Source organism: Poecile atricapillus, chromosome 2, assembly GCF_030490865.1.
Source record: "Poecile atricapillus isolate bPoeAtr1 chromosome 2, bPoeAtr1.hap1, whole genome shotgun sequence".
Classification (NCBI taxonomy): Eukaryota; Metazoa; Chordata; class Aves; order Passeriformes; family Paridae; genus Poecile; species Poecile atricapillus.
Genome location: NC_081250.1, coordinates 102,364,456 through 102,392,074, shown reverse-complemented (window position 1 = coordinate 102,392,074; position 27,619 = coordinate 102,364,456). Strand labels below are relative to the sequence as shown.

General features: G+C 37.9%; 1 protein-coding gene across 1 annotated transcript; it reads left to right on the top strand.

Moving 5' to 3' along the window:
- Positions 1–27,535, top strand: VAPA (VAMP associated protein A). Its single transcript, XM_058831369.1, has 6 exons — positions 1–282; positions 16,874–17,026; positions 19,236–19,339; positions 21,327–21,407; positions 23,747–23,923; positions 24,878–27,535. Exons 1-6 carry the CDS (start codon positions 207–209, stop codon positions 25,034–25,036), a joined length of 750 nt encoding a protein of 249 aa, XP_058687352.1. The 5' UTR covers positions 1–206; the 3' UTR covers positions 25,037–27,535.
- Positions 27,536–27,619: the final 84 nt, after the last annotated feature.

Genomic DNA, 27,619 nt, shown 5'->3' with positions numbered 1-27,619 from the left:
GGGCGCGCAGCAGCAGCGGCAGTGCCCGCCCTCGGCCCGCGCCCCGCCGGCAGCGCCCGCAGAGCCGCGCCGAGACACCGCCCGCCCGCCGTGAGGGAGCGGCGGCACCGCCGGCCCCCTCCGCCCCTCCTCCTTCTCCTCCGCCTTCTCCTCCGCCTCCTCCGCCCTCCCCCCTGCCCCTCCTCCCGCCTGAGTGAGCGAGCGAGATGGCGGCCGCCGGGGCTCTGGCGAAGCACGAGCAGATCCTGGTGCTCGATCCGCCCACCGACCTCAAATTCAAAGGTGAGGAGGGGGGAACCCGGCGCGGCGGAGGGGAGCGGGGCGGCAGGGGCGGGGTGTCCCGTTCCGCCTGGGCGGCGGGCCGCCTCCGGGCGCCGCGTTCCCCGCTGCCTCCCGCGGGCGGGCCGCGGTGCCGGGCGCTGCCCGCCCGCCGGGGGATGGGGGCGCCGCCGAGCCGGCGAGCGGGATCGGCCGCCGCCATCTTGGGATCCCGCGGGGATCCGCGGTGCCGGGTGGGATCGGCCGCCCCTTCCCTGCCCCCGCCCGTTCCCCCGCCCGCCCCGCCGTGTCACCGCTGCGCTCGTAGGCCCGGCCCCGGAGCAACGGCGCCCGGGGACTCGGGTGTCGCCCTCCGGTCGCTGGCGGTGCGGGCTCCCTCTGGCAGCAGCGGGCAGGAGAGGCCCTGGAGCGGGCTGTGGAAGCCTTGCGGGGTTCCAAGCTTCACGAGGCTGCCCTAACGTCTGGCCTTGTCCCACTTTCCCTCTCAGGCGTGTTGGGGCCGCGGTGTACGCGCGGAGCTGGTGCGGCGCTGCACCATCAGTGCCCGGCACCCGCGCCCTCGCCCCGGTGCATCCCGGCCCGGCAAAGGGCTCCCCGCCCTTTACCCAACGCTGTCATGTCTCTGGCAGGCTATCGGAACGTAAACAGGGAGCTCGCCTCTTCCCTGGCAATGAAGGAAATGGAATGCGTCTCTTTCGGAAGTTTTATGTGTGCTGTGTGTTGCGTGCCGACCGCATGGCAGTGACTGCTGACGTGCCGCTGTCAAAATAGGTCCCAGCTAGTGCTGGTATCGTGTGTGTCCGTGGTTTTCTCTCGTCATGAATTAGATAGTTGTGGAAGGAAAGGCTCTGTCAGAAATGAGTGATCGTTGAAAGACAAGGGCATAAAGAAAAGCGTGTCAGAGCACGTAGTTTTTGTGATGACATCTTATACCTGTAAGAGGCATTGAGAAAAATCTCAGAACCTTTCACATTTGGGATCATTAGTATTATTATTATTATTTTCTTAAACATAGTTAATATTATGGAAACTTATATTTTAAAATGTTGTGACTGGTGTCTCAGCACATGTACATGCCTAATCCTGTACATTCTTCTACTTTTCTATTTTCCACTTTTCATAGGCTCATTTTTCATTGTTTTAGGGGACAGAGTGGAATTTATGATGTTGTAAAAATCTTCCACGGGCAGCTAGAACAAATGAATGTTTATATTAGAAAAGAACACTGTATTCCACCAAAATACCTTTGGTCTGGCTTAGTATTTAGATAAATTAGGAAGCTATACTTGTTTTATTGATCTGTCAAATCAGTTAATACCAACATCTGTCTAATTATGCATATTAATTTCTTAATAGCTTCAATTTTAATTTTTTTTTAAATTGCACTCTCATACACAAAGTCAAAACCGTTGCAGGAACTTGTAATTTTCACTTGTGTTTTGTGTTGTTAAAATGCTGCCGGTCTGGCTGCACTCAGATTTCACTATGCTGTGTTCAGAACAGGTTGATGCAAGAGCAGGTTGGGGGAAAATGCATTATTTTAATTTTTTTTTTTAATTAAAAAGATACCACGTCTAATTCACAGCGTGCAAATGTTGAGATGTCTCTGAGCTGGAACTAAGCTGGATTGGTGTGATATGAAACAGTGTGTTGATAGAATAAATACTAGATTAGAAATTCTGTGTGAAGCTGTTGTCAGCGATCTTTATTGTGCTGTGTGTTTATGCACTTAGAGCATGAAATGTGTATTCTTTAGGCATAAACTTTGGTTTCAGGCTAATGCATATATTAGGAAAATTTCTGTTGAGCAGACTAAGCAAAAACAAAATATGAAGCATAATGAGACTGCAGCACTCTCTATTACTGTACTATTGCAGTAATATACTATAGAAAGTGCTATCAATTGAGAGAGCATCGGGTGCATGCTCAAGAAATATTTTATATCTGCTTATTATTTAGAGGTGTTTAAAAAGGTTTGTGGGCCACAAACTAACCCAGTTCTAAAGTACTGTGTTGAAGAATACGGTATTGGCACTAGGGAATTCTGAGTGTCACCTTTTAAAAAGTAATTGGTTAGTAAGAAAGAGAATATATTACTCAGAATAAATGTAGCTTAGTGTAGGAAAAATGTAAAACGTTGTTAAAAGAATAAAAGTATACTTTTTTTTTTCAGTGCAGCAGGTTATTCAAAGTTATTTTATTGATACAATCATCCAATTTTATTATTAATACTGTTGATGCATACGTAAGAGATTCAGTTTAAGTCTAAACATTTGAAGTGATCAAATAATTTTGTTGGTTTTCTTGCCTTAGGAAGTTGTAATGGATTTGCTGACCTTTAGGGTAACAGTGAAATGTGATAATGTGTCCCTGTATAAACAACTGTGTCATTAAAAGATACGTAGTACTTATCTTAAGGAGTTGTTAACAAGGCTTTAAATTCATCATTGCCTGATGAAACTGCTTTTTTTATTAATATAACCTAATTTACTTTGTCAGCAAAAATAAGTTCTGTAATACATTTATCCTTCAATTTTATTTAGCACGATTCAAGGGGTGTTCTAAAGAACGTGTCCTGTGGTAGCTACCACATTACATAGTTCCCTTGGTTTCCAAGATTTCAATCCTGTTTTTATAGTGTTTGTACTCCTAGAAATTTCAGTCATTAATAGTGTTTGAGTCATGGTTAATTCCCTCTGTCACCCTTTGGTAGGTAGGTTTCTTTGGATTCTGAAACTATCAGGAATATCTTAAGAAAAACTACAAAACAAATAAGTACTTTTCATAGTGTTGTGGTGCAAATGTGACAAGGGGAAAAAATGTACTTGAAAGTGATGAAACCAAGAGGCAGTTGATAAACTATCTGATAATCACTTTCATGCACTCAGTATGGAGCAGTGAGAATTTGCCTCGTGGCAAAATTCTGGTCATGTACCCAGGTTCTTCAGCCATATTGCTCCTGCAGGTTGGCTTTCTTTTGTATTCTAATGTATTTTATTTAACTTCTCAAATCTGATGATGTTGGAGTTTATTTAGGACTGGATAGGAAGAGTTGAAACACAAGACACTCAAAAGCAACCCATTTGCTTCTTATTGGTGTCTTCTTCATGTGTCACAAACATGTAGTTGTTGTTGGTAGCTCTAGTTTAGTGAAGATTATGAGAATCTGGAGTTGGTGTCCTTTGAATCAATATGTTTTTTGAATATTTTTTTTGTAAGCAGTTGTGTATTTTAATAGCAACATCTGAAGTTTTAAGTTCAAAAATTTGTAGCTCCTTCTTCCTTAAGCCAAAGAAGCCCGTTTCACAATTTTAAGTAACATGGATTTCAGTTGGTCTTGAATTATGATCATTTTTTAAAAAAAGCTTTAAAAGCCTTCTCCAAATGTTTAAATCAGTCATAAGGCATGCTTCTGCAACACCTAATTGAAAATCAACACTAGTTGATTTGATGTGCTTTGGACAATTAGTAGACAGTGTTCAGAATTTGAATTTCTTGTGATTCAGATGTGTCTGACAAGCAATACAAGATTATAAAAATACCTGAGTATTCTAAATTTATATCCTTTATTGAAGTTCTTGCTTACACGTGTGTGAAGTCCCGTTATATTACCTTCATAAACATCTCAAAATAATGAGCCACTCTTTTCCTTTAGCAGACTAAAATAAAATTTTGAATGTGTCTGTGCGCAGTAAATTTTGTTTTTGATGGGTTGAGTTACTAGGAGAGATCAGTGTGACAGAGAATGTTTGATTTCTGATTGTTGATCTGAATCGTAGTCTAGAATTGGCAGTGTCTAAAATCAGCTATCATCTGGTGTATGTTCAAACGACTTTTCATGGGAGGTAGAGAGCACTTCACTCAAGTATTGCAGCTTATTCTGAAATGCAGATTTCGACAGCCTTTTAAATAATACAAAAATATTGCTGTAGATTATTTTGTAATCATTAAACTGCTGTTGGTAACACTGAAAGCCATGGGATATGTGTTGCTGCAAATTGAGAAGGTGGAATTTAAAGGCAAAAATAGCTCAATGTTAAATGCATCCCCTGCCCTCAAGATCTGTTGCCAGAATTGGCCTAGGATGCCTTTTGGTGTAGGCAGAGTTTGAAGTCCTCAAATGTGATCTTACTGCCTTACTTGTGTTTATCTTGATTAGGTCAAATTTTATGCCTGCTTTCATTCTCTTCGAAGTACCAGTAAATTTGTGATGTCCCAATTTTTTAAGGTTAGAAAAAATAGATGATTGGGATGTCAGTTTTCTGGTACCTTCATTCAGGAACATTTTGGAACTAAGCTGTGGGAGTGTAGAGGGGGAAAAACTGGTTGTAAGTGATTACTAATAGAGTTGTGACTTTCTGATACTTTGAAATGGTTCCATTTAAGTTAATATTTTTGCTGGCTGAGAATTGCATAATGGCAATAAAATGACTCAGTATTCAACACGTAGTCTGAATCTTTTTTTTCTTTTAAATACAAGAGCAAATCTTGGAATTGTTTGCTCTTCCTATATGTGTACTTCTCCCCATTGTTTCATGGCTCAGATGTAGTGTTTGTTAGTATTTTAATTTCTTTAAATTATATGTATTAATGAAAATAGAAGTACAGAATGATTTGTGGGAATGTGTTGAGGAAGAAAAAGGAAGATAATATTTTTTACCTGGTGTTGCTTATTAGGTGGCATTATGTTATATGGTCATCTCTACCACTGTGCTAGACTGCATTTAAAACTGCCTTGTGAAAAGGGAGTTATATTGATCTGTGAAGTCAGGTGTATTATAGTGTTAGATTATATTTTGGCAGAAATAGTTTGTCATTTGTTTTAAGATTCAGTAGTGGAATATTTTCCTGTGGTGATAGAGGTATACAGCAGTGAAGATTTAGAAGTTTTGTCCTTTACCTGAAATTTATAGGGTTCTGTTTTACTTAATATTGCTGTTGCTTCCCTAAACAGTGAAACACTATCCAAACCTCACATCTTGTCCTTCTAGTGTGTATCAATGATTATTGGTATAAAAGCTTCACCTTTGCATTATAATTACTATAAAGTGCCTACTCATCCTGCTTGTTGATAGCATAAGCAGGTGTTCTAGATCACCATAAGACATTTTTATTAATATTATAAAAACATTCTGTATTATGCATGAACAGTGCACTGTTATTCAAGGCCGGGTTGAAAAGTAGAAAGTTTGAGAGGCTTGAGAGGAGCTGTTTTATTGCATCAGTAAATAGGTCTGAATATTTAGCGCATCGACTGTCCATTGTGGAAATATAAATGGTTGCTGTTTTGGCCTGACCATGGTTTCTGAACGCTGTACTTTCTGACCAACTTCATCTTTGGGAGATATTTGTTAACCAGATCTTCGTGACCATCAGTCACTAAAGGATTTTACATGCTTCCCTTATAAGCCATGAATTCAAGTAGAAAAGGTTTCTGAAGAGAACTTACTGTATTAGAAGTGGAAAACCAACCCTGACTAATTAGATAAGTATTACTCTTTCCAGTTCGGTTGTTGTCAGTTTACAAGGCTTGTGGTGTCAGATGAACCTGATAAGTGAGTGTAAGCTAATTTCTTTAAAAAGAAAAAAATCAGCAAAACGCCTCTACTAGAATAATTTCTGATGTGGCATTTTTGAAAATAAAAATGCATAAACACAAGTTAGGATTTTACTAACTTGGTTTTTCTTAAGGTGGTAAGACCTTACTTGGGGCGTGGTTATCTCGGCCTCTAGCTTCTCTTGCGTTTTAGTGTTGTTTTGGATTGTGTAAGGTTATTTCCTGGCATTTTAAGTTATTTAGCAATGCAGATGTCATATTTCATTTTAGTATTTTAAAGTATTTAGAAATAGATGGTTATGTAAAGGAAACTAGATATTTTAAGTTCATTCCTATATGAACAAGGTCTTGTGAATTAAGATAGTTTGCTGAATACGGGTCCTGCTGCAGGACTTCATGTGTTTAATAACATGGAAGAGGAAGAAAACAAAAAGAAGAAGGTGTTTGTATAACATTAAAAAAAATAGTCAAATCAGAATTTTTTCCCCTTTGTTTTTCAAAATGTGGTCTTACTTGGATTAAAATCTTATTCTGACACTTCATTGCTTGAATTGGTCTAGCCTCAATAGTAAGCAAAGCCTTGGAGGAAAGAATAAGGACACTGGGGTAGATGGAAGATCGAATAAAATGCAGTGTCTCAGGTAGAATGTGGTAGTCTGATCTGAGACTTTCTCTGTCTGTGATATTGCCCTTGCCCTGACCCACGTGCAGGACCTTGTACCTGGCCTTGCTGACCCTCATGCGATTCCCATGGGGCCACCCTTCATTCCTGTCAAGGTCCCAGTGGATGGCATCCCTTCCCGGCAGAGAATCCACTGCATCGCTCACTTGGTGTCACATGCAGACTTGCTGAGGGTGCTCTCAGCCCCACTGCCAGTGTCACTGATGAAGACACTGGATGATACTGGTCCCAGTATGCATCCCTGGGGGATATGGATACCACTTGTTGCTGGTTTTCCCTTGAGCATTCCAGCATTGACTGTAATTCTTTGGATAAACCACCCAGACAATTCCATGTCCATCTAATGGTCTATGCATCAAACCCATATCTCTCTAATTTAGAAGTAGGAATGTTGGGGAGGACCATATTAAGGGCTGATGCGTAGCTTTTCCTTTGTCCATTGATGTTCACCATAGAAGGCCACTATATTAGTCAGGCATGATTTGCCCATGATAGAGCCATGTTGGCTGTCACTAACTCCTTGTCTTCAATACATTTTGATATATTTTTTAGGAAAGTCTGTTCCATTTATCCTTAATGACCTTGGTAGGAGTGGGAGTGTGATGGTACAGCTCACTGGTAATGCAAGGTTAGGAGATGTGATGAATGCAAAGAAAAAAATTGGATGTGTGCTAATAATAAAACATTTTTTAGAAGGGATGAAAAAGAAGTAAAACTAGTGACTAGTACTTAATCATGGGTTTATTGTGAATGTGACAAGTCATGAAATGGGGCAAATACAAGACTGTAATTTTGTAGTGGAAAGTATTAATGTCAAGATCTTTGGCTTTGATGAAGCTTCATCTGAATGCATCCCTAGCAACACCTAGTCAGATAAAATGTACCCAAATGGGAATGATGCAAAGACAACTTTATTAACACAAGTGAAGTAGAATAGCTTTAGGTTGTTAATCTTAGCAAAATGAAGACTGAAAGGGGATCTGATTGCTATCTATAAATACATCAGCAAGGTAAGCACCGGGGAAAAGAAAATCCATCTAGACTAAAGGATAGGATTGGTGGAAAAATGAATTTGCTTCAAGTGGCTGTGGATGTATTTAGATCATTAGAAACTTAGCTGAATCTGAATCATGTCAGTCTGAACCAACCTTCTAAAAATTATGTGGGCAAAAATAGTTTTAAATTAATCAGATGCCATTTTACAAAATTATTAGTTTCATGTGGGCTTCAGAAAGCTTCTCCTAGGTCATGAGTTTACAATGTTCTTGAAAGTTTGATAGGACATTAATGGTACACAATTCTGTACTTAGGCTACAGCTGGTATGTTGTGTTACATTCCAAGACATTAGAATAGCTTAACTGAGATATATTTAGTTTTTTTCCTTTGTAAAAAGGGATATCCATGAATTTAAAAGTCATATACATGGGAGTAACTGCTCCATATATAAAATAAACCTAAAAATTCTAGTCCATAGGGATATGATGTTTATTTAAGATGTTATCATGTGTATTACACTATTGTGCTAATAAGGGCAGTAAACATAGTAGACCCACTGAAAGTAAACTGTTTGGTCGTTTAATTTGAATGCCCACTAGCCATCTACCAGGCATATTCTATGTTATAGCTCAGCTTGGACCTCCAGCTGCTTCTGTGGAAGTGACCTGACTGGTCCTGAGAACTGTGGCTGCATTAGCTCAGCTCAGTGCATGGATCCTCATCCTACTGATGAGGAAATGGAGTTTGTGCTCCTGCCTGATCGACAAGACTGACTAAATGCAACTTCTGCTTGAATCAGGTGTTTGTTTACCCGAATGACCGTAGGAAATGATTGTACTTGGCTTTCAGTGGCTTTGGAAATGGAGACCTGTAGCCTGTACTTCCAGAGACTGCAAAGTCACCCTGAAACTGCAGTGATCTGTTGGTGTGTTTGGGAGGCAATCCAGTGTCAGCTAGACCTGTCTGTAGGAGATTTTAATGTGTGATATAAAAGTCTGTTTTGATCAGGTTCTGTGTTAGGAGGTTGGATACCATGTAGCAGTACAACAGCTTAAACGGTTCCCTTTGGGTTTTTTTACAGAATTTTCTGGGGTTTTGTCCATGCTGGGAGACTGGCAAATTTGACTAATTTTTAAAGTTACTTTGTTACGCTGGTGGGATACTGCTTGCAAGGAAACCAGTGAAAACCACAAGAGCTTTGGTGGTCTGTTCAATGTTTGTGTCTGGCCTCTGATACCCAGTTCTTGGAGCACATTGGGAAAAGCGCAAAGTAAGAGCTTCAGATCAGGTCTTCAGTGGGAAGACTGATTATCTATGTGCCACTACAGCTGTCATCTAAGATGATTACAAGTGTTCTGATTACTGCTATAGAGTTTGAAGAGTATCTTGTATGTTGCAATGCAGATCAGTTAGGTATATCCAATGGGAGGTTTCTTATATGACGATGCATATGGATTTTAAGCTGCCGGATATTTGAATATTTTAAGCAGCACATCTGGGTTTTTCAGCATCACTGAAACCATTTGTAAGTTATAGCAGGTTAAATACAAAGCAAATGTAAAAGGAAAAAGGAAAGGGAAAAGTTACTTGTTTATTTAGTTCCGTTGATCAAATATGCTAGTATTCTGGAAATCTAAGAACCTCTGTAAATATCAAACTCATTAGTTATGCTACCTTGTGCAAGCAAAGAGAATAGTTGCTCCAGCAGGAGGGGTTTAATAACATAGCCCTTACTGAACTAAATCTATACTGAAAGATTGGGTGTATATATTAGTTGCTTCATGAATTTGGGGGGATAATTTGATGGTTTAAATGTTCAAGTTTAGCACCACTGAAATATTTCTGCTGTTCTTGTTATTTCAGCAATGCTTTGGCATGAATACTACTTTATGATTAGATCCTGAGGACTTTATCCTGGTAGAATTAAGAGCTCCCAATTTTAGTATGCTCTTAATATGTCTTTGGCAAGAATAACAATGTAATCACATAAAGCTAAATTGCAAGTAAGAAATTCACAATATTATGGAGGTTAAGTTTAAGTTACAAACATCCCTTTGATGTTAGTAACCAGGCAGTTCTTTAGTAATGGCACTCTTTCAATAGGAAATATATGAACAATAGACATATATGACTGACTTGGACCTAGACTGCTAGATTGTAAAGCTTAAGCTAAATACCAGCAATAATATCTTTGGATGAAGTTATTCCGTGTTATACCATCTTATTATTAGTGGTGTTTTGTTGTTATTAAGGCTAAAGAAACCATTGCCCATATTTAAAATTAAAAGCAGGACAGTCTACCTTTAGTCTGTATTTTATGTAATATATAAAGAAAATAATGTTCTCTTGACCAGAATTCCTGGTAATGATCTGTGGCTTTACCCTTGAGATAGATGCTTACTGTATTTTTACTGTGGTTTCTTGGCTACTAACAACATTTCAGTCACAGGCTGGGGTGAATAAGAAGTTTTGATCCACAAAAAATATGTAAGGAAATGTTTTGTCTGCTTTGAAATGTCACTGTGTTGTATTTTTGTCTTTTCTCTGTCAGAATGGCAAGCAAAGGTTTCAGCTCCCATTTCCCTTACACCAGCCCCCAGTAAAGCAAGCATGCCAGCATCTGCACAAGCACCTCTAATAAGATGTGTAGCCATATGCAGGCTCTATCCCTTTGACAGAGGAAGATGAGCTATTTCAGGATTAAAAAATGGGCATTGTCTCAGCAATTTTTAGAAAGAAAAAATCTATGATAGACACGTCAGCAGCATGAATGCTGACAGCATGTCATTGTGGGGAGCTCAGATAAAATCTGATGTTACCCCTTGTAAACAGTGGTAGCCTAGAATCAGCCCTCAGGAATTGTGGACATTGAGGTGTGTCAGCTTTCTTATAAAGCCTCTTTTGCATTCTATATTTTACATGCAGCTTGATGATAAAACAACTATTTCTCAAGTGCCAGGATAGAATAAGAAATGAAAGATTCTGTAATGCTAATATATAATTCTAATATATGAATATCTTCCTGAGAGCCATGGTTATTTGTAGGTATAATTAATCTCTCACCTTCATCCACTGATTATTCCTGATCATTCATATGCATGTTTAAGTATTAATCCATGAAACATAAGCTATTATGCTTCATAGACCATGAATAATTTTAATGTAGGTGATTTGTTAGAGATGGGATTTTTCTTCCAGTTGGAGAAGGTATTTGATTGGTCATGGTTCTGGTATTTCAAGAGGAAGGAGTTATTTATGTTCTTTGGCAATGTGTGTTATATATTTCCCTCAGTTTTTTTTTTTTTAATAGAGGTCTGAATATCAATTTCTTAAAACAAATTTATGGAAATAAACAATATTCCACTCACTTTCTTTTGTGTCTGCTATGTCACCTATGCTTTTTTTCAGAAAGTACTGTAAAATTCAATTTTGAGCAATAAAGTGCTTTGTGTATATTTTAAGGATTAATTTTCTTATCTGATAGTCAAGGTAGTTTTGACTTGCTACAGAACACAAGTATTTCTCATTTTTAGATGTCTTTCCTTCAGTACCTCTGGTGGAAGGTGATCTGGTCAAGGAATACTTAAGTAAGCTAGACATAGTAAGTCCAAGGATTCCGGTGGAATACACACGAGTGCTGAGGGAACTGGCAGGTGGACAAACAAACTGACAGGAACCTTGTGAAGTTCAACAAGTGTGAAGTCTTGCAGCTGGGGAGGAACACCTATCCAAGCACCAGTGCAGGTTGGAATCTGACCAGCTGAGAAAGCGGCTTTGTCCTGGGTGTCCTGGTGGCCACCATGTTGATCCATGAGCCAGCAGTGTGCCCCTGCTACAAAGAAGGCCAGTGATGTCCCAGACTGCATTAGGAGGAGTGTTGCCAGCAGGTTGAGGGAGGAGATCTTCCCCTCTGCTCAGCACTGGTGAGGCCACAGCTGGAGTGGGGGTCCAGTTCTGGCCTCCTCAGTACAGGAGAGACATTGACATCATGGAGAGAGTCCAGGGAAGGGCCAGGAAGATGATAGACTGGAGCATCTCTCTTGTGAGGAAAGGCTGAGAGAGCTGGGGCTGCTCTAGCCTAGAAGACTGAAGGCTTGGGAGAATCTTATGGATGTATAAGATACCTGAAGGGAGGGTGCAAAGAGGATGGAGATGGGTGCCCATGAGCAGACCAGAGGTAATGGGAACACCTTGAAACACAGGAGCTTCCTTCTGAACATGAGAAAACACATTTTTACTATGAGGGTGACCAAGTAGTGGCACAGGTTGGGGAAGCTGTAGAGTGTATCCTTGGATGTATCAGAAGTTTCTTGGCCATGGTGCTAGGCAGCTGACTCTGGCTGTCTCTGCTTGAGCAGGGAGTTTGGCCCAGATGACCTCTAGAGGTCCCTTCCAGCAACAACCATTCTGTGATTGCTATGTCAAATAATGGGAAAGAAAAACAATTAAATTTTGGCCTAATTTAAAAATTCAGCATTACATCATACAAATATAGATTACATGGAGCTTTCTTAATTTAACTAACTCTTTCTTTACTCCATTGTTACATTTGATTCTGGCAGAATGAGTTCCTAGAGATCTTAGTCTGTTCCTTTCAGGTCTATCTGAAAAGTCAGTTTACTTGGTCTCAAAATTTGTCTTGCTTGGTTTACAATGTCACTATTAGTTTTTATTCTGCTGACTTGAACTCATTTCTTATTTATTAGGGCTCAAACTGTCAAATGCAGTAAATGAGTTTTCTTTGTCTGCCCAACCTGACTTTACTGCACACCCAAAGAAAACTACCCTGAGTTTGTTTTAGTTAAGCTGCATTGAAGTGTTCTGTGTATTTCAGATGCTCTTGGGAATACAAAGGTGACGCAGCAGCTGTGGACAAACAGCATTGTGTTTAAAGCATATAATCCCCATAGTTTTTGAAGTTAATACTGTAACACATTTAAAAGAGTTTGGATTCCTTTTGCCAGCCTGTGTACTTTTTTTATGTGTGCTTACATTGTTTTTAGATGTGGCTGAATGTATCACTTTGCTGTACCAATTTACAGCTTAAATAAACTTTAATTCAGTGTATGAATGAGAGTGTTTTCTGGCAGAGTTGGCTTAGATATTGGCTTCTCCAACAGCTACAGTTCATTGTCTTAAATTGAAGAGGGCAATGTGCATAACACTTACGCTTTTTCATAAAATGCTGTTGATTTTGTTTAATAATGCATGTTCATTTTTGTACAGCTCTTCAAGTGATCTGCTTTCTAATTATCAGAGATTTTGTGTAATTTAATAAAATTATAATTTCTTCTTACCCAGTTTTAGGTCGAGGTGGTATTTTAAGAGAGGCTTTTTGTGTACATTATGACAGCCTTACTAATTTTGAATGGAGCTTCTTGCTGACCAAACCTGTCTCAGAATTGCTTTGTTGGCTCTGTTCTGCCAGCAGCTAGAGATACTGACATGGGTCTCTCACCTTTCCCAGGGGTACCAAGCCTGTGGATGTTTATCTAAGTCTTTCTTCCCACATGAGGAGGGTGTGTTCACATCATCATTTTTTCCCTGATGTTTGACCATCTCACATGGTAGAGAAATGGCTTTTGAATCTGGGACAGTGAAGGAGACCTGAATCTGAAGTGAAAATGATGATGAAAAAGATCTGTGTGTTACCTGTCCAGTAATACATATACTTTGGTTTTACTGCAGCATAACTGACAAGCTTGTGGCAAGCTGGGAAACTTGGCATTATTTCAGCAGTAGAAACTGGCTCTGCAGAATCTGTGGCATTTCTTCCTGCCCACTAGTTGCTGTAGTCCAAGCTGTGTAGTTGCCAGAGGCAACCCTGGCATTAATGTTGTGGTGACTGCACTGCAAGATAGCTGAAATAGAAACTGAACACATAAAGTTTTTGGATATGTCTGGTGTTTCTGAGTGTGATTAGGCAGGTGTCTGTCTTTTTCTAAGGCCCTTGTAAGTCAAAGTGACAGGAAAACTTGTGGCATGAATTGTCACTGCTCCATTCAAAACCCTTTGGAACAAACTGGTACTCTCACAACCTTCATTCCAGGAAGATGCTGTAATTGGTGTCTTGAATTTACACTACTAAGAGAGTTGTTGAACTCACTGTCCCCTTTGAAGTAACTCTGGACTTCCAGAGGTCATTAGATTGAGATTACAGGTTTATTAAGCAGTGACCTCTTGTCATTAGACATCATGTTACATAGGTATATAGCCTGAGGATTTTATTAGTTGAGTTACCAGAGGGTTTGTGTACAGTTAGACATAAGCCTGTCTGAGATTTAAGTGCTTAAATAAAAATCTGCTTGGACCTCAGTGTCATGCAAGCAGCAGGTGAGATGCTATTTTTGAGATTATAATGCTGCCCTGGTGTAGCTGAATATTTACTGAGATGAAGTGCGTGTGCATTTGTATATTTTGATGCATGAGCAGAATGTTTGTATCCATCTTTGCCAGTTCTTTTCCTTCTTTACTTGCAGTCTATGTAGTGGAGTCCAAACATTTCTCCTTCCTCTTCTGCCCGTGCCCCACATTTTTCCTCAAGAATGGTCATAGTTTAGGCTTTTGCACTTAGGCTGTTACTGCCAGCTTGTACTTCATTTCCCCAGTCCTCCAAAGGCAGTGGTGCTTATGTTTGTGTAATAGTGAACTCTAGAATCTTCTTCAGTTTCTTTTTTGAAGGGTATGTCATGCTAACCTAGATCATATGGCTCCAAAAGGCACGAAAATTTTTTTTCTGATTTTTTTTTTTCCTTCTGTCTGTTCCTGTTGGTTTGCCACTAAATTACCAAACTGCTGGGTTCTGCAGGAGCAGTGAAATTCAGTAATCTTTTCCTTTTGTGCACCAATTTTTACCACCTCTTTATTAAATCTAATGGTTGCAAGTCTTGAGAGGCTTTATAAAGCTATTTTCTTTCAAGCTTTTAGAAAGCAGGTGAAAGGTAAAGCTGTCATAAGCATCCTCTAGACCTTGAAAAATATTTCAGTCACCTTTGAAAGAAATATCTGATTCTAAAAATGTCCTAGAGCTAAAAGCTTTTTTTTTTTGTGAAGCATCCAGGAAATGCAAAGGACGTCACTGCATTCATGTACCTGGGAAAGAAAAGAAGATTTCTTTTAATTATCTGAGGTGTTGAAACTGACAGTAAATATCAGAGTAATTTGAAGAATATTTTGAATCCTATCTCATTATTTCACACTTTAAAGAGGCCATCTTGAGGAGACCTTTCATGTCTCAAAAGAAACAGAACATCTTTTATTTTAGTTTAAGAACCCGTTTATCATCAGTTTATAAATTCACTGTTGCTTTGAAACAAGCTGCTTTTGAATAGTATAGCTCCTTTTCTCGATGACTGTGCTTTTCAAAATGAGCCTCTGAACTGTGTCTTTTTTTCCTTTGTGCAGAATGTCCTTAGTAAAATTAGTTGAGAAGACTGAGAAGCAGAGCTCCTCAGGTTGCCTAGAGTTGCAATTAAAAAAAAAAGTAACCCACAAGTTTGAAAGCCAGATTCAAGGTGCTGTTTGTCTCTGGGCACTGCAAAAGCAGTGGTTATTAGATGACTAATAGCTTAGGTGGTTGTTAGTAAAAATACCAGAATAACTTCCTCAAAAATGTGTGTGTAGCATGAAAAAGATACATGTTTGGTGTGTTATGAGTGTATTACCCGTCTTAGAGTGAGAAGAGTATTCAGCTGCCTAGTTTTAGTTCAGTTTGTGGTATGGGTGATGGGAATTATTTCTGGATCTCCCTCTATAGGTAAAGACTGTATCCTGCAAGAACCATCAAAAGATGAGTGGCAGGAAACTTTCAAGTAATTTTGTGAATCTTGGGGGCTGTATAAAATTAACCTGGATTGAGATGATGACTTATTTCATCCACCATATAAAGTCAGATCAGGACTGAAGTTTCAGACAAGTAATACCAGTTCCTATTTTGTCAAAAGAACCTCACTGAATATAAACCTAGCTCACATGTATCTTCATCTACATCTCAGTATTCCTAGTTCTCACTGATTCTCTTTTTAGTGCTTATGTATTTATATCTTGGTGTTTTGTGTTAGAACTGTTTAACACTCTCAAAATCAAGTACTTGGAATGAGTTGTAGAAATAAGGCATCAGTCAAATAGTGAGCCCTCTAGTGTAGTAACATGTTTGATAGTGGGCAGAGCTGTTTCCTTCAGAGAAGTGCAGACACCTCTATGGAATAAGGTGTTCAGAAAAGAGTTGAATTCCTGTGTCTCATGCAATTAGTGGTTTTGTTGTACTTACCATTTGTTCGTATCAGTTATATTTTTCATCCAATTTAATCTGATGTTTGCCTTCATTGTAGTTTTTTAATGGGAAAGTTGTTGCATTTTCAATACTCATACAAATTATTTTGTAGTAATTTAATGTATAGTTTTAAAAAACTATGAAGGAGGTTCTTAATAGTTAATCTACACATGGAATATTCTGGAATAAATTTAATGTTCATATGAAATACCATTTTTCTAGAGCCTTTGCAGTCTTGCTTTCAGATGACACAAACATAAGGGAGATTTAACACTGCTCAGAATGCTGTGAATCTTATTTTTCGTGCTGTTACTGTGTGGCATTGCATCGTGAAGGTGATCTCTGCTGGAAGATATGCTTTTGCAGCTTGATATTGAAATTACACCTCTTGTCCAGACTTGAAAAGAATTCCTATCCTGAAGGTTTAGCATAAATACAGTTTAGAGAGTACACTGCATTGAATACATAAATATAGCAACTACAATAGCAACTATTGCTTTTCTGGGGATCAGTTAGAGTACATGCATAAACAGTATCATCTCTCTTGATTGAGTTTGAAGGAGGAGATTGATGCCTTGTTTTGTTAAGTCTATAGCAGCTCAGAAGCCAACAGAAGTTGAAATTTCAAGAGCAGTGACTATATTTTAGTCACAGTGTTTTCTTTCTGTAAACAGATGAAAGAGTTCCAAAGAATGTGTTGCTTCTATTCCTGAAGAACAATTCAGCAAAATTTACTTTTGTGTGTGACCAGTACCTTCTAGTATATTTCAATACATATTATTAATATTTCAAATATTAAGAATGATTTGGTAAGAATAGCATATACATATATGAACCACTTGTGTCAGCAGCTTGAGTCTGTTGTAGTATATAAGAGTTCTTGATTGCTGTAATGTATATTGTTATAACTAAGGTGGTAGAGCACTCTGCATGTAACACAGTGTATGTGCCTAGCAAGTGTATGATTTAACCTGCTTTTAGCAGTTTGTTTGCAACAAGATATATTTTCAGAGTTACTTACTGTATAAACAGATTTCTTCTCCAGAAATACATGTGTATTTTAAAAAGACAAACTTTTTTTTTCAGGTCCCTTTACAGATGTAGTAACTACAAATCTTAAACTACGAAATCCATCAGATAGAAAAGTATGCTTCAAAGTGAAGACCACAGCACCTCGTCGATACTGCGTGAGGCCAAACAGTGGAATTATTGACCCAGGATCATCTGTAATTGTTTCAGGTAAAAACAAATATATGCAGTTGTAGGTTAAGGGTTTTTAAGGCATTTGATGCAGTTCCCTAATGCTTGATCTTAGAGACTGTTTGAAGTATGTCAGCTTTTTAAAACTTCTTTATTTTTAAATAAAAAGGATTCCCCTCATTAGTGTGATGACAACTTGATGTAGAGCTGCAGTGATACATGAAGAAATCCTCCCTGTAGAAATACTTGCCTTTGTCACATTTATCTGTGGTGCTGTGAAAGGAGGAAAAGCAAGTTGAAAATGGGCAGTGACATTAACAGTACCTTTGCCTTAGACTATTATATTCATGTTTGTATTCTCAAGTAGAGCATTTCTTGGCTGCTCTGATATGCTTAAAATAACATTTCATAGTTCATTCCATTTAAGAAAAAATTAGTTTACAGTTGTATCTAGTTGTTTTTCTCAAGAAAATGGGAATTTTCTAATCTAATATGATCTGTAGAATGGGACCCTTTAAAACATCATTATTCTTACCATGGGCAGTTCAGCATCTGGACTCATGTGGATTTATTCACTGACTTGGGGATTAAAGATCATTTTACTGAGAATTGATCTAAGGTTCAAGTAGTCAAATACTTCTTTATTTCCATCTTCAGCTACAACTTACAGCCATTTTGCCTTAGCTGTGTGTTTGAGCTGGTATCTGGGATTTTTCCAGTGGGTAGTTCGATATCACAATCAAGACCTTGCTGGAATTTCTCTTTAGGGAATTGAATAGATTGAGGGATTACATCCTGTGTGTTTTCATCATTACAAATCATCCTTTTAAATATTTTTGTTTTTTTAAATGAGTTAGTACTGGAACTGTAAACAATATTGTGGCTTCAGATCTCCAATAAAGAGAAACAGTGTCACACTGCTCGAGTCTTCAGTTGGCATAGCAGGAAGTCTTTGATGTGCCTATTTCTGTATTGCTGGATTCTCATGCAGTTATTCAGCTACAGTGACCTCAAGATGTTTTCAAGTGCAGTTGTTTAGTTATAGTGATTCTGCTGTGCTTTTCAGAACTAAGTTCTTTTCCCCAAAGTGTCAGCTTCATCTTTTTGTTTTTAGGCATATAATTTCTTTCGGGTCATTTGCTAAGATAAGTGTGCAGATTATTTTTCTAGTGACCCACTTTATCTCATCAGTCTCTCGTCTGAATATTTTCAGTGCTGAGTCATCTTTCATGTAATTAAAAATAGATTTCTCTCACATTGTTGTGCAGAGAGAAATAGCTATAGGATACTGTGGGCTGGAGCTCTTATGTTCAAAACTGAATGTTGAGGTAGTGTTAGCTGTCTTCAGCCTGTTTAAAGCATCGGGCTGATTCAGAGCCAAGCCAGTTTTTCAATTAATTTTTGGAGATGTGATTTGACAGTCATTTTAAGGAAGTCCACTAACATTTTTTAATCATTAATACTTTTCAATTATGAATCACTAAGTAACCTTCTTCAGCCATGTTTTTTCATAATTTTCCAAAAATACAAATTCCATAAGAACTGTTTTTATTTACCTTGGTACCCTAAATTTACTATTTATTATCCTGTCATGTATTGTTTGTTAACTTGTTAACAGCAATTGCTTTTTGTTGTTTTTTTTTTTTCGTAATATAGGATGTTACTCTTGTTCCTTCACAGCTTGCTACTGTTACTTATTAATGTTTTTCCTTCTGCTTTTGCATTTTTCTAGCTATATCAGTATCTCTGCTGTAGCTTTTTCATTGCTATAAAATAGGTACATATACAGATAGCTGTTATAGGGCTCCATGAAATTTTTCTTATATTTTTTGGAACTGCTTTTGCTTCTCTTAATTTTGTATAAAGATATACCGAACTGGGATTCCCATTCTGTGGAAGACAGGTGTAGGTACACTGCCAAATAATTTCTCTCTCCAGTTCACTGAGTCCTCATCCTCTGGTACATCAAATTGCAATATACACATATTTAGATGTAATTTTTTTGTTCTCTTTTACAGGATCTGTTTGTTCATATTTGTATATGAAATGTCTTTTCCTATAGTAATTACAGGAATAAGCATGTCAACCACACCAGACTCTGACCTCTCAGTCCCTTTTTCTAGAGTGTATGCACTGCATTTGCATTTTAACTTTCGGTGTCTGTTTAATGAAGAATAAATCTAAAGTAGATAGCATGCTTGCTCTAGTGATTAGCTGAATAATCAGTTTTATTTTTTCTTTGGAACAGTAATGCTGCAGCCTTTTGACTATGACCCAAATGAGAAGAGTAAACACAAGTTTATGGTACAAACAACCTATGCACCACCAAATATTACAGATATGGAGGCAGTGGTAAGTAAAAATGGACTAAAATGGTTGTTGTAATTTTTTTTCTTACAAAAAAATCTGGCTTAACTATAAATGATTCACATTTTTACAATTTCTTTTTGAAGAAGAATTGGGTTTTCTCTGAACAAGTGTGACTTCAAATGTGACTTAGAATTTTAATATGAAATACAAGGTCAGTTCTTAGTACTTTGCTGTAGTGATTAACCTAGAGGTTATTGAACCTCTAGGAAATAGTAGTGACTCTAAGGTCAGTTCAGCGTTAAAATATGGGCATGTTATACATTTATATGCAGCTAATTTGAAAGGGATAAACAGATTGAATTTGAAGTAATGAAGAGTACATTCAAACAGCCAGCCTGAAGCTGTATGAAAATGGGTTCATTTGGTATGAAAAGTGTTTCAGTGAAATGTTGAATAGGATGATAATGAATTAAAACTTTTTCAAGACTAAGATGTGTCTCCCTACAGGATACCAAGTGGCTAAACACAGCAGAAATGATAGATTTGTTTTCTGTTTTAACGGAACATATTGTAGGTTTACTTCTTAGGCTGGGCTGGTCTGATGGAAGATCCAGAAGGAAGATATGTAGGTTTGTGCTTGTTAGCTCAGAAGTAAGGTGCCTGTTTCTAATTTTATTGGCTGGCAGCAATGAAAATGAATCCCTCAGTTGTCAGAACATGCCTTTTAGGGTGTACGTGGACTCACATAAGTATGTCCTAAGGTGGAGGTCAACGTTGCACATGGGTCTTAATTCTACAAACTATTTTAAGGAATGCTTGAGTTCACACAGGTACATTTGATGTTCACTCAAGGCAGAGAAAGACGGGGAAACAAAGGATAAATATGAGATTTTATAAATTGCTGGAATCCAAGAGACCTTTTCAGGTTTGGGCTCTGTCCCCTTATATGAAGGCAAAGACTGCTGTGGCTCTTCATTGGAAGCAGTGGAAAACCTAGATTTTGTGAAGCTTTGGAGACATGAAAGTTAACATCTGTCTGCCTTTTTGAACTGGTTTGTTTTTCTTCATATGCTTTAGTAGCTCTTGGTTATGTGTGGTAAATGAAGCATGCCTATTTGGTGAGGTTGTAAAAACCAACTTCAGAAATACTTCAAATAACTGCTGTCTTAGTGAGTTCAGGTATACAATACTGAGAAGCAGATCTTTCAGGAAATCGCTAATTGTAAGTAAAAGTTGCTGTATAACTAATGCCACTGGAAAAAAAATAGGAAGGATGTTATGAAAAACCTGAATATTTGAATCTGTAACACCTATAAGGTAACAGTAGAGGACCTGTTAGAAAAATTGCTGCAGACTTCAGAGCAGCCTCTGAGCCTAAGAATTTAAGGCAACTACATGAAGTGCATGCTTTGAAAGTTAATTGTCAGTTGAGTAGAGAGATTCCAGTATAGTTTAGCTATTTAAATATACTGAGGACCATTAGAATTTAAATGTTTTTTAAAAATGGCTTTGAAAAATTCTCTAGGTCCAAATTTGTCACATGTTATGCAGTAAAAGGAGAAATTGGTTAAAAGTCTAAAACTTGAAGAACTAAAGAAATTTACTCTAGAACACATGTAGAGTCACTGAAATATGTCTTTCCATCTTATATTTAAAATCAATGCTTCCAAGATAGGATACAAGAAGTACATTTACTGAGGCATAGTAGTGCTAGAACTTCTCAAACTAACTCAGATGCTACTTGTTTTTCATTGTGTATTAAGAAACCACTGTATTGTCCCCTCTCTATTTCATACAAACCTCTGATGGATCCATCAGCATTCAGTTTACTCTTTTTTATTTCCAGACTTGAATTCACAGCAGTGAGTGTGAACAAAAAGCATTGTTCATAAGCAAGTCTGAAAATTGCGGGGAGGGTAAGCAAGGTATTCAGCTGTATAGGAAGCCAGTGCTAAGAGCAAACTTATGAACTGTTGAGATGTTTGCATGAGTCCAGCATGTTAAGTAATTGTATTAATTGTTTTCATAGTGGAAAGAAGCGAAACCTGATGAGTTAATGGACTCCAAATTGAGATGCGTGTTTGAAATGCCCAATGAAAATGATAAACTGGTAAGTAAGGAATAAGAAACTGTCATACACTGACTGGTAGGATCTCAGAAAATTTCAGGGTTTCTTTAATCTGTTTGATTTAATGATGAAATTAATGGTTAGAATTTGTACTAAATTAGACAGGAGGGGTGTTCAGTATATAACTTTTTAAGGATTCGTAGAATCACGGAACAGCCCAGGTTTAAAGGGACCTTGAAATACCATCTTGTCTAAAAGGGAACACTGTCCAGCCTCATCTTAAAAATTTCCAGCAATGGAGAACAGTGCCAAAACACGATATTTTTGTTATTTTTATACTTTACAGTTTTCAGATGCAATCTCAGTTTTATATTGGGGGAAGGAGATGTAGAGATTGCTTTTGTAGTCTGCATTTTTTTGGTTGGTGTGTTGTTTTTTCTTTTTTCTTTCTTTTTGATAAAGGATAATTTATGAGGTGAAGGTGTAAGCTTCCTAAGTGTGTGTTAAACAGTAAAAACATAAAGGTTGAGCATTTATTGTCGAGGCACTTACTTATCTACATTCTGGCTTTAATTTTATAAAGTGTGTAATGTAGTGAGGGAAGTAGAATGGGTTATATAAAACTACCTCCTTTTGTACTTTCTCCTAAGAAACTGTCCCTAGGGACAGAGCAGCTTACTCTTTAATTAAAAAATCAGCTCTTTATGGCCATTCTTAAGGGTCTTTAGGCCCTTTTAGGGCAAACGCTTTTAAGTCCATTTTTCTTAGGATGCAAGAGCTCTCCATCCTGATGTGTAAGAAATCAAGGAAGGCAGGCTGGAAAATGGCATAAGCAAGGGTCAGCTTCTTGCACTGAGGAGTAAGAAGGCAACATACAGCCAGTGGAAGTTGGGGCATGTGACTTGAGAAGTACAGGGATACAATTTGGGGGTATGTAGGGGTGAGATCAGGAAAACTAAGGCACAGGTGAAATGAGATGTGGCAAGGGATATGAAGAGTAACAAGAAGAGGCTCTGTAAGTATGAAGTGTGTTAGAAGAGAAAGGACAAGGAGAGTGAACAGCCGTGATAAACAAGAAGGGAGAACTGGTGACAACAAATATGGAGAATGCTGAGGTACTCACTGAGTTCTTTGCCTCAGTCTTCACTGGCAGTCAAGCTTTCTATGTCTTGGGGATTCTTGTGGTTGAAAAGCTGGATTTGAATCTACAGTGTGTGCTCACAGCCAGAAAGCCAATTGCATCTGGGACTTCATCACAAGAAATGTGGCCAGCAGGTCAAGGGAAGAGATTCCCCCTCCCTCTACCCTGCCCTTGTGAGACCCCATCTGAAGTCCTGAGTCCAGCTCTGGGTTCCCTAGCATAAGAAGCATGTGGACCTGTTGGAGCAAGTCGAGAGGAGAGCCATGAAGATGCTCAGAGGTCTGGAGCACCTCTCCTATGAACGCAGGCAGAGAGAACTACGGTTATTCAATCTGGAGAAGAGAAGGCTCCATGCACACCTCATTGCAGCAACTTTTAACACAGGCATATACTGATAGGAAATAAAATAAAAGAGGAAATAAATAAAAGAGGAAAGATTTGGGTTAGATGTTTGGAGGAAATTCTATACTCAGGAAGTAGTGAGACACTGTTACAGGTTGCCCAGAGAAGCTGTGGATGCCCCATCCCTGAAGGTGTTCAAAGCTGTGTTGGATCAGGCTTTGAGCAATCTGGTCTGGTGAAAATTGTCCCTGCCCATTGCGGGAGTGGGTTGGAACTAGATCTTCTTTGAGGTTCCGTCCAACCCAAACTGTTCTATGATTTTGTGATTTTGAGCAGAGCTGTGAGAATTAGATTGTTAATTTTAATATTGTTCTTTTCACAGCTTTTTGTGACTTTTCAGAATTAGTAATGGATGTTTCAGATACTGTGAGACTTAAATTTCATGTTTGTGCAGCACTTTATTTTCCTTCACTGAAATGTATTTTAAGTGCAAAACGTTTGTGTCACAATACTTCATAGGAGTTTGTGACATGACTTGTTCTGATTTGTTTTGCTTCTTACTATTGCAGGATTACTTTCTTGCTTTTATTTTTTCCCCCAAGTTCAAATGCTCTTTGGTGTATTTTATGTCCTCTTTTGGATGCCTCCTGGGTCAGTATTAAGCAGCTAAAGAATTAATTTGTATCTCAATAGAGTGTAGTACCAGGTAAACAGTGCAATCTTCTCTTGCTTTTTTAATACTTGAACTAATCAGAATTGAACTGTCAGTGTGCCTGTTCAGCTTACTGTAAATATAAACCTCATTGAACTATATTAATAGTTTCATTGTTTCACTTTTAAGCTGTGGATGATTTTTCTCTAGGTAAGTAAATTCTCAAATCATTCTTGATGTTTGTAGAATGATATAGATGCAAGCAAAACCACCCCAGTACTGAACACATCTAAGCAGGACGGACCGATGCCAAAACCACATAGCGTTTCACTTAATGATACTGAAACAAGGAAGCTCGTGGAGGAGTGCAAAAGACTTCAGGCAGAGATTATGAAGCTGACAGATGAAAATCGGCACCTGAGAGTAAGTTCTGCATCCACATTTATACTGAAATGGCTTCACTCTTCTTGATTGAAAGGTCTAGTTTGTAATCAGGCCAAAAGATGTATATTCTAGAAAGTAGATAAAGCTGTTAGAATGTCAAGATTGATTCATAATATGACTTCACCTGTATATAATGTGTATTTTGAACTTCTCAGTGATTGAGACTTTGTGACTGTCATGGATGAGACATGGAAGCTGCATAATTTTCTTCTTAAAATTAAATGGTCCTATTTAAGGTGATCTTAGTTACTTCAAGTCTAAGTTGAAGCTACTGAATTAGTAGCTTTTTAAAAGTGTTTCATTTTTCATTAATATGAGTAAGTGAGATCCAGAGCAGTGACATTTTGTATTACAAACAGCTAGAGAACAAGAGCAATTGTTTGGCCAGAGGAGGTAAGCAAACACTATGTTCTTGTACCTTTATGTAAAGGTGTAATTTCAGTGACCTGTAACTAGTAAATACATGACTTTATGTGTCTTTTCTATATATTTGCTTTTGGAAAAGTTCTGACAATTTCATTAGCCATTTAAACAACTATGAAATAATATGGTATCTCCATACCTGTTATTCTGATGACACTGACACTAAATAAAGCAGATGTTTCTCCTTAACAATAAGGAATTACTACTATTTAATTTTGACACATATTAAGTAAGAGCAGAATGCTTCATTGGGCCTAGCAAGATTTTTGGTATATTTTTTAAGAGAGACTAGTGAAGAGAGACTAGTGAATTATAGTCCTTATTTAAAATGCCGTTTTCTATTTTAATGTTTTGGATTTTGGTGTGATGTAATGTTGTATGTGTTGAGGGTTTTTTTTAAACTTTATTTAAATATTCACCAGTAAATATGGCCTTTTTAGTTTAGTTTTTACTATCCTAGTAATGTATTTATGGGTTTTTTTTTCCATCTGTGTTTTCTCCTTCCCTCAGGATGAAGGCTTGAGGCTCAGAAAGGTAGCGCACTCGGATAAATCTGGATCACCCACAGCTTTGGCCCTCAGAGATAATGGCTCTAATTCTCTTCCTTCGCTTCTTGTTGTAATTGCAGCCATTTTCATTGGATTCTTTCTAGGGAAGTTCATCTTGTAGAAAGAATGAGTGAGAGAAGCATGCAAAACTGCAGCTTCCTTTTTTTTTTTTCGTTCTGTTTTGTTTTCTCTTGGCCAGAAAAAGGTTTGTTTACCTACCACATCATGGGTAGTATGGCCCGAGCAGCCGTTCTTGTGTACAGCATCATAACAGGCTTTGCCTTTAATGATCTCGCACGGTTAGAAAACACAATCTGAAAAGACAAACTGTTCAGCTGCTGGACAAAATTGTACATTCAGTCATCAATAGCAGGTATCAGTTGCACAGTCAGTCCTTTATGAAAATTCATAAATAAAGAATTGTTCTTTCTTTCTGTGGTTTTAATAATTCGAAAATTGTTCAGAGTCTTGTAAATGTTATTTTAATAATACTTTAAAATTTTATCTGTTGCTGTTACCTCTTGACAAATGATTTATTAGATTGCTAATCCCACTCATTCAGGAATATGACAAGAGGTATTCTGGGGGAAATGGTGCCTCTTACTGTGTAAATTTTCTCCTTACCTTACTTTGCTAATATCATGGCAGAATTTCTTTCTTATTCCTTGTGAGGCATTGTTGAGAGTTCTTCATCCTTAACAGTCCTGTCCCATAATATTTAACATGACAAAAGAAATAAAATTGTTAACAGATTTTTCTGCTGGGTAGCCTGTTTGTGTGTGTCGTGCTTTTAGAGGGGATTCTTAACAAGTTCATTGTTCATGGTAATTTGCTATTTGTAACAAATGGCTATTTTGAAGTTTATTTGCTTAAGTCTCTGGCTTTGACTGTTGTAATTGAGACTTGGGAAAGAAAAAAAAAAAAAAAAAAAAGGTTTCCATTCCATTTGTTTTAAAAACTGAGCTGTTTTCTGGCTGCTTTCAGCTACAAAGAGGATGGTTATCAAACTTGTTTTGGGAAAGAATAATATAGATATCCAGCAGGTGCAAAAGCCAGACATGAATGTTTTCAATATATTAACAATTTGCTTGGATTGTGCAGGAGTGTAATAATCAACCTTCTGTTCCATCTTTGGATCTTCTGGGTGTCTTCCAGGAGTCAATATTATTCTTTGATTTATTAAGGGTACTTAATTCACATATATTAACTTACTCAGTTTATAATTCTGTTTTAGCAGATATTAAAAAATGCAAGTTGAATTATTCAGACACCCGTAATGAATTCTGTGATGCAGAAGAGTTGATATTTGCTGAGTTGCTCACCTTTTGCTCAGTTGCTCATCTTTGGGAAATAAAAAAATGCAACTCTTGGCAGATCTACCTGTTTTAACCATGTATAGCTAAGTTTTAAAAAATGCATTTTTGGGGTCTGAAATGCTTCCCTGCACTTAATCTTATGTCTTGCCTCATCTCTGAATATGTCATAAAAACAAACAGTAGTATTGAAACAAAATATTATCTGTACTTCTGAGTAAGCATAATCCAATACAGGGAATTACTTGTAAACTTGAAAAATTGTGGGAGAGGTATACTCCTGTAAGCAAAATTGTGTATGCTCTTGGACAGCTTGACTTGATGTGGTGCAGCTAAGTGTGTTAGACCTTGGTATATGCATACCTTATGTAGCTGAGGAAAATGTTCTGGGAAAGATGTATGTTATTTTGGTTGCCTTTGATTTCTAGTGCTCTTTTTAAAAAAAAAAAAAAAGTTACATCACATTCTGTCATAGCTCTCTGTGACAAACTTTTTTTATAAAATCTTGCACATATACAAGGAAGATGATGGAGAAAATGCAAATACTGCTTATCCTTTCACTTAAGCATGCAAGCACTGATGTTTTCAATTGTTCCAGTGTCTGCATTTAAGTCTCCTTCCATCCCAGTGACTGGAAAAAACTGTGTTAAGGTTTTGATTATTTTGGTTCCACTGGTTCAGAATGGTGTATTTCTTCTGATTTTTTTTCTCTAACAGAACAATTCCACATCAACCTTTCATAGTCTGTTCCAAACTGATTACGTGGAAAATAACGAAAGCAATATTGAGCAGGATGTTGTTTGCTTCAGACAGAGCAGTCATTCCTGCATTGAAGGGAGAAAAACCAAACAAAACCCTCTGGAAGATCTTAAAATGTTTACAGCATGGTGTATGGAGGTTTTCAAAGGTGCTAGCACTTAGAGGACTTTAAACTAGAAGAACTAGTCATTGCTCAATGCAGCTGACTCAGGTTTTGATATCTGGCAGCAGAAATATGGTAAAAGTAATGATAAAATCAGAATGAAGTAACTTTTCTTCATAAATAAGAAAACAATTGATGGTGAAACTTTGGTCATGGTTTAAGTGATGTTTTCAAGGTGAAAGTGTACAGCGCTCTTGTAACCAGAATTCTCAGTAATATGCTCTAAGGAGACTGTCTTGGTTTCCCGTAATCCCTTCATAGCTGTATATAAAATGTAATGCTAAAACTATTTTGCTCTCAGGAGTCACTTTGGATGAGATCAACTGTATTCAATGAATTATGTAACATGGATTAAATTGTTTGTCTTTGTTCCTGAAATGGTTAGAACTTCTTGCTTTGTCTGCCTGCTTACTCATATATGTAAGCACAGGGAAGTGCAGTCTCTCCACCTGCTCCTGGTGAGATGAGT

Coding starts and splice junctions, on each gene's coding strand:
- VAPA (XM_058831369.1), top strand. CDS start 207: ATGGCGGCCGCCGGGGCTCTGGCGAAGCACGAGCAGATCCTGGTGCTC. Junction 17,027..19,235: donor ATCATCTGTAATTGTTTCAG/GTAAAAACAAAT, acceptor TCTTTGGAACAG/TAATGCTGCAGCCTTTTGAC. Junction 21,408..23,746: donor CCAATGAAAATGATAAACTG/GTAAGTAAGGAA, acceptor TGATGTTTGTAG/AATGATATAGATGCAAGCAA.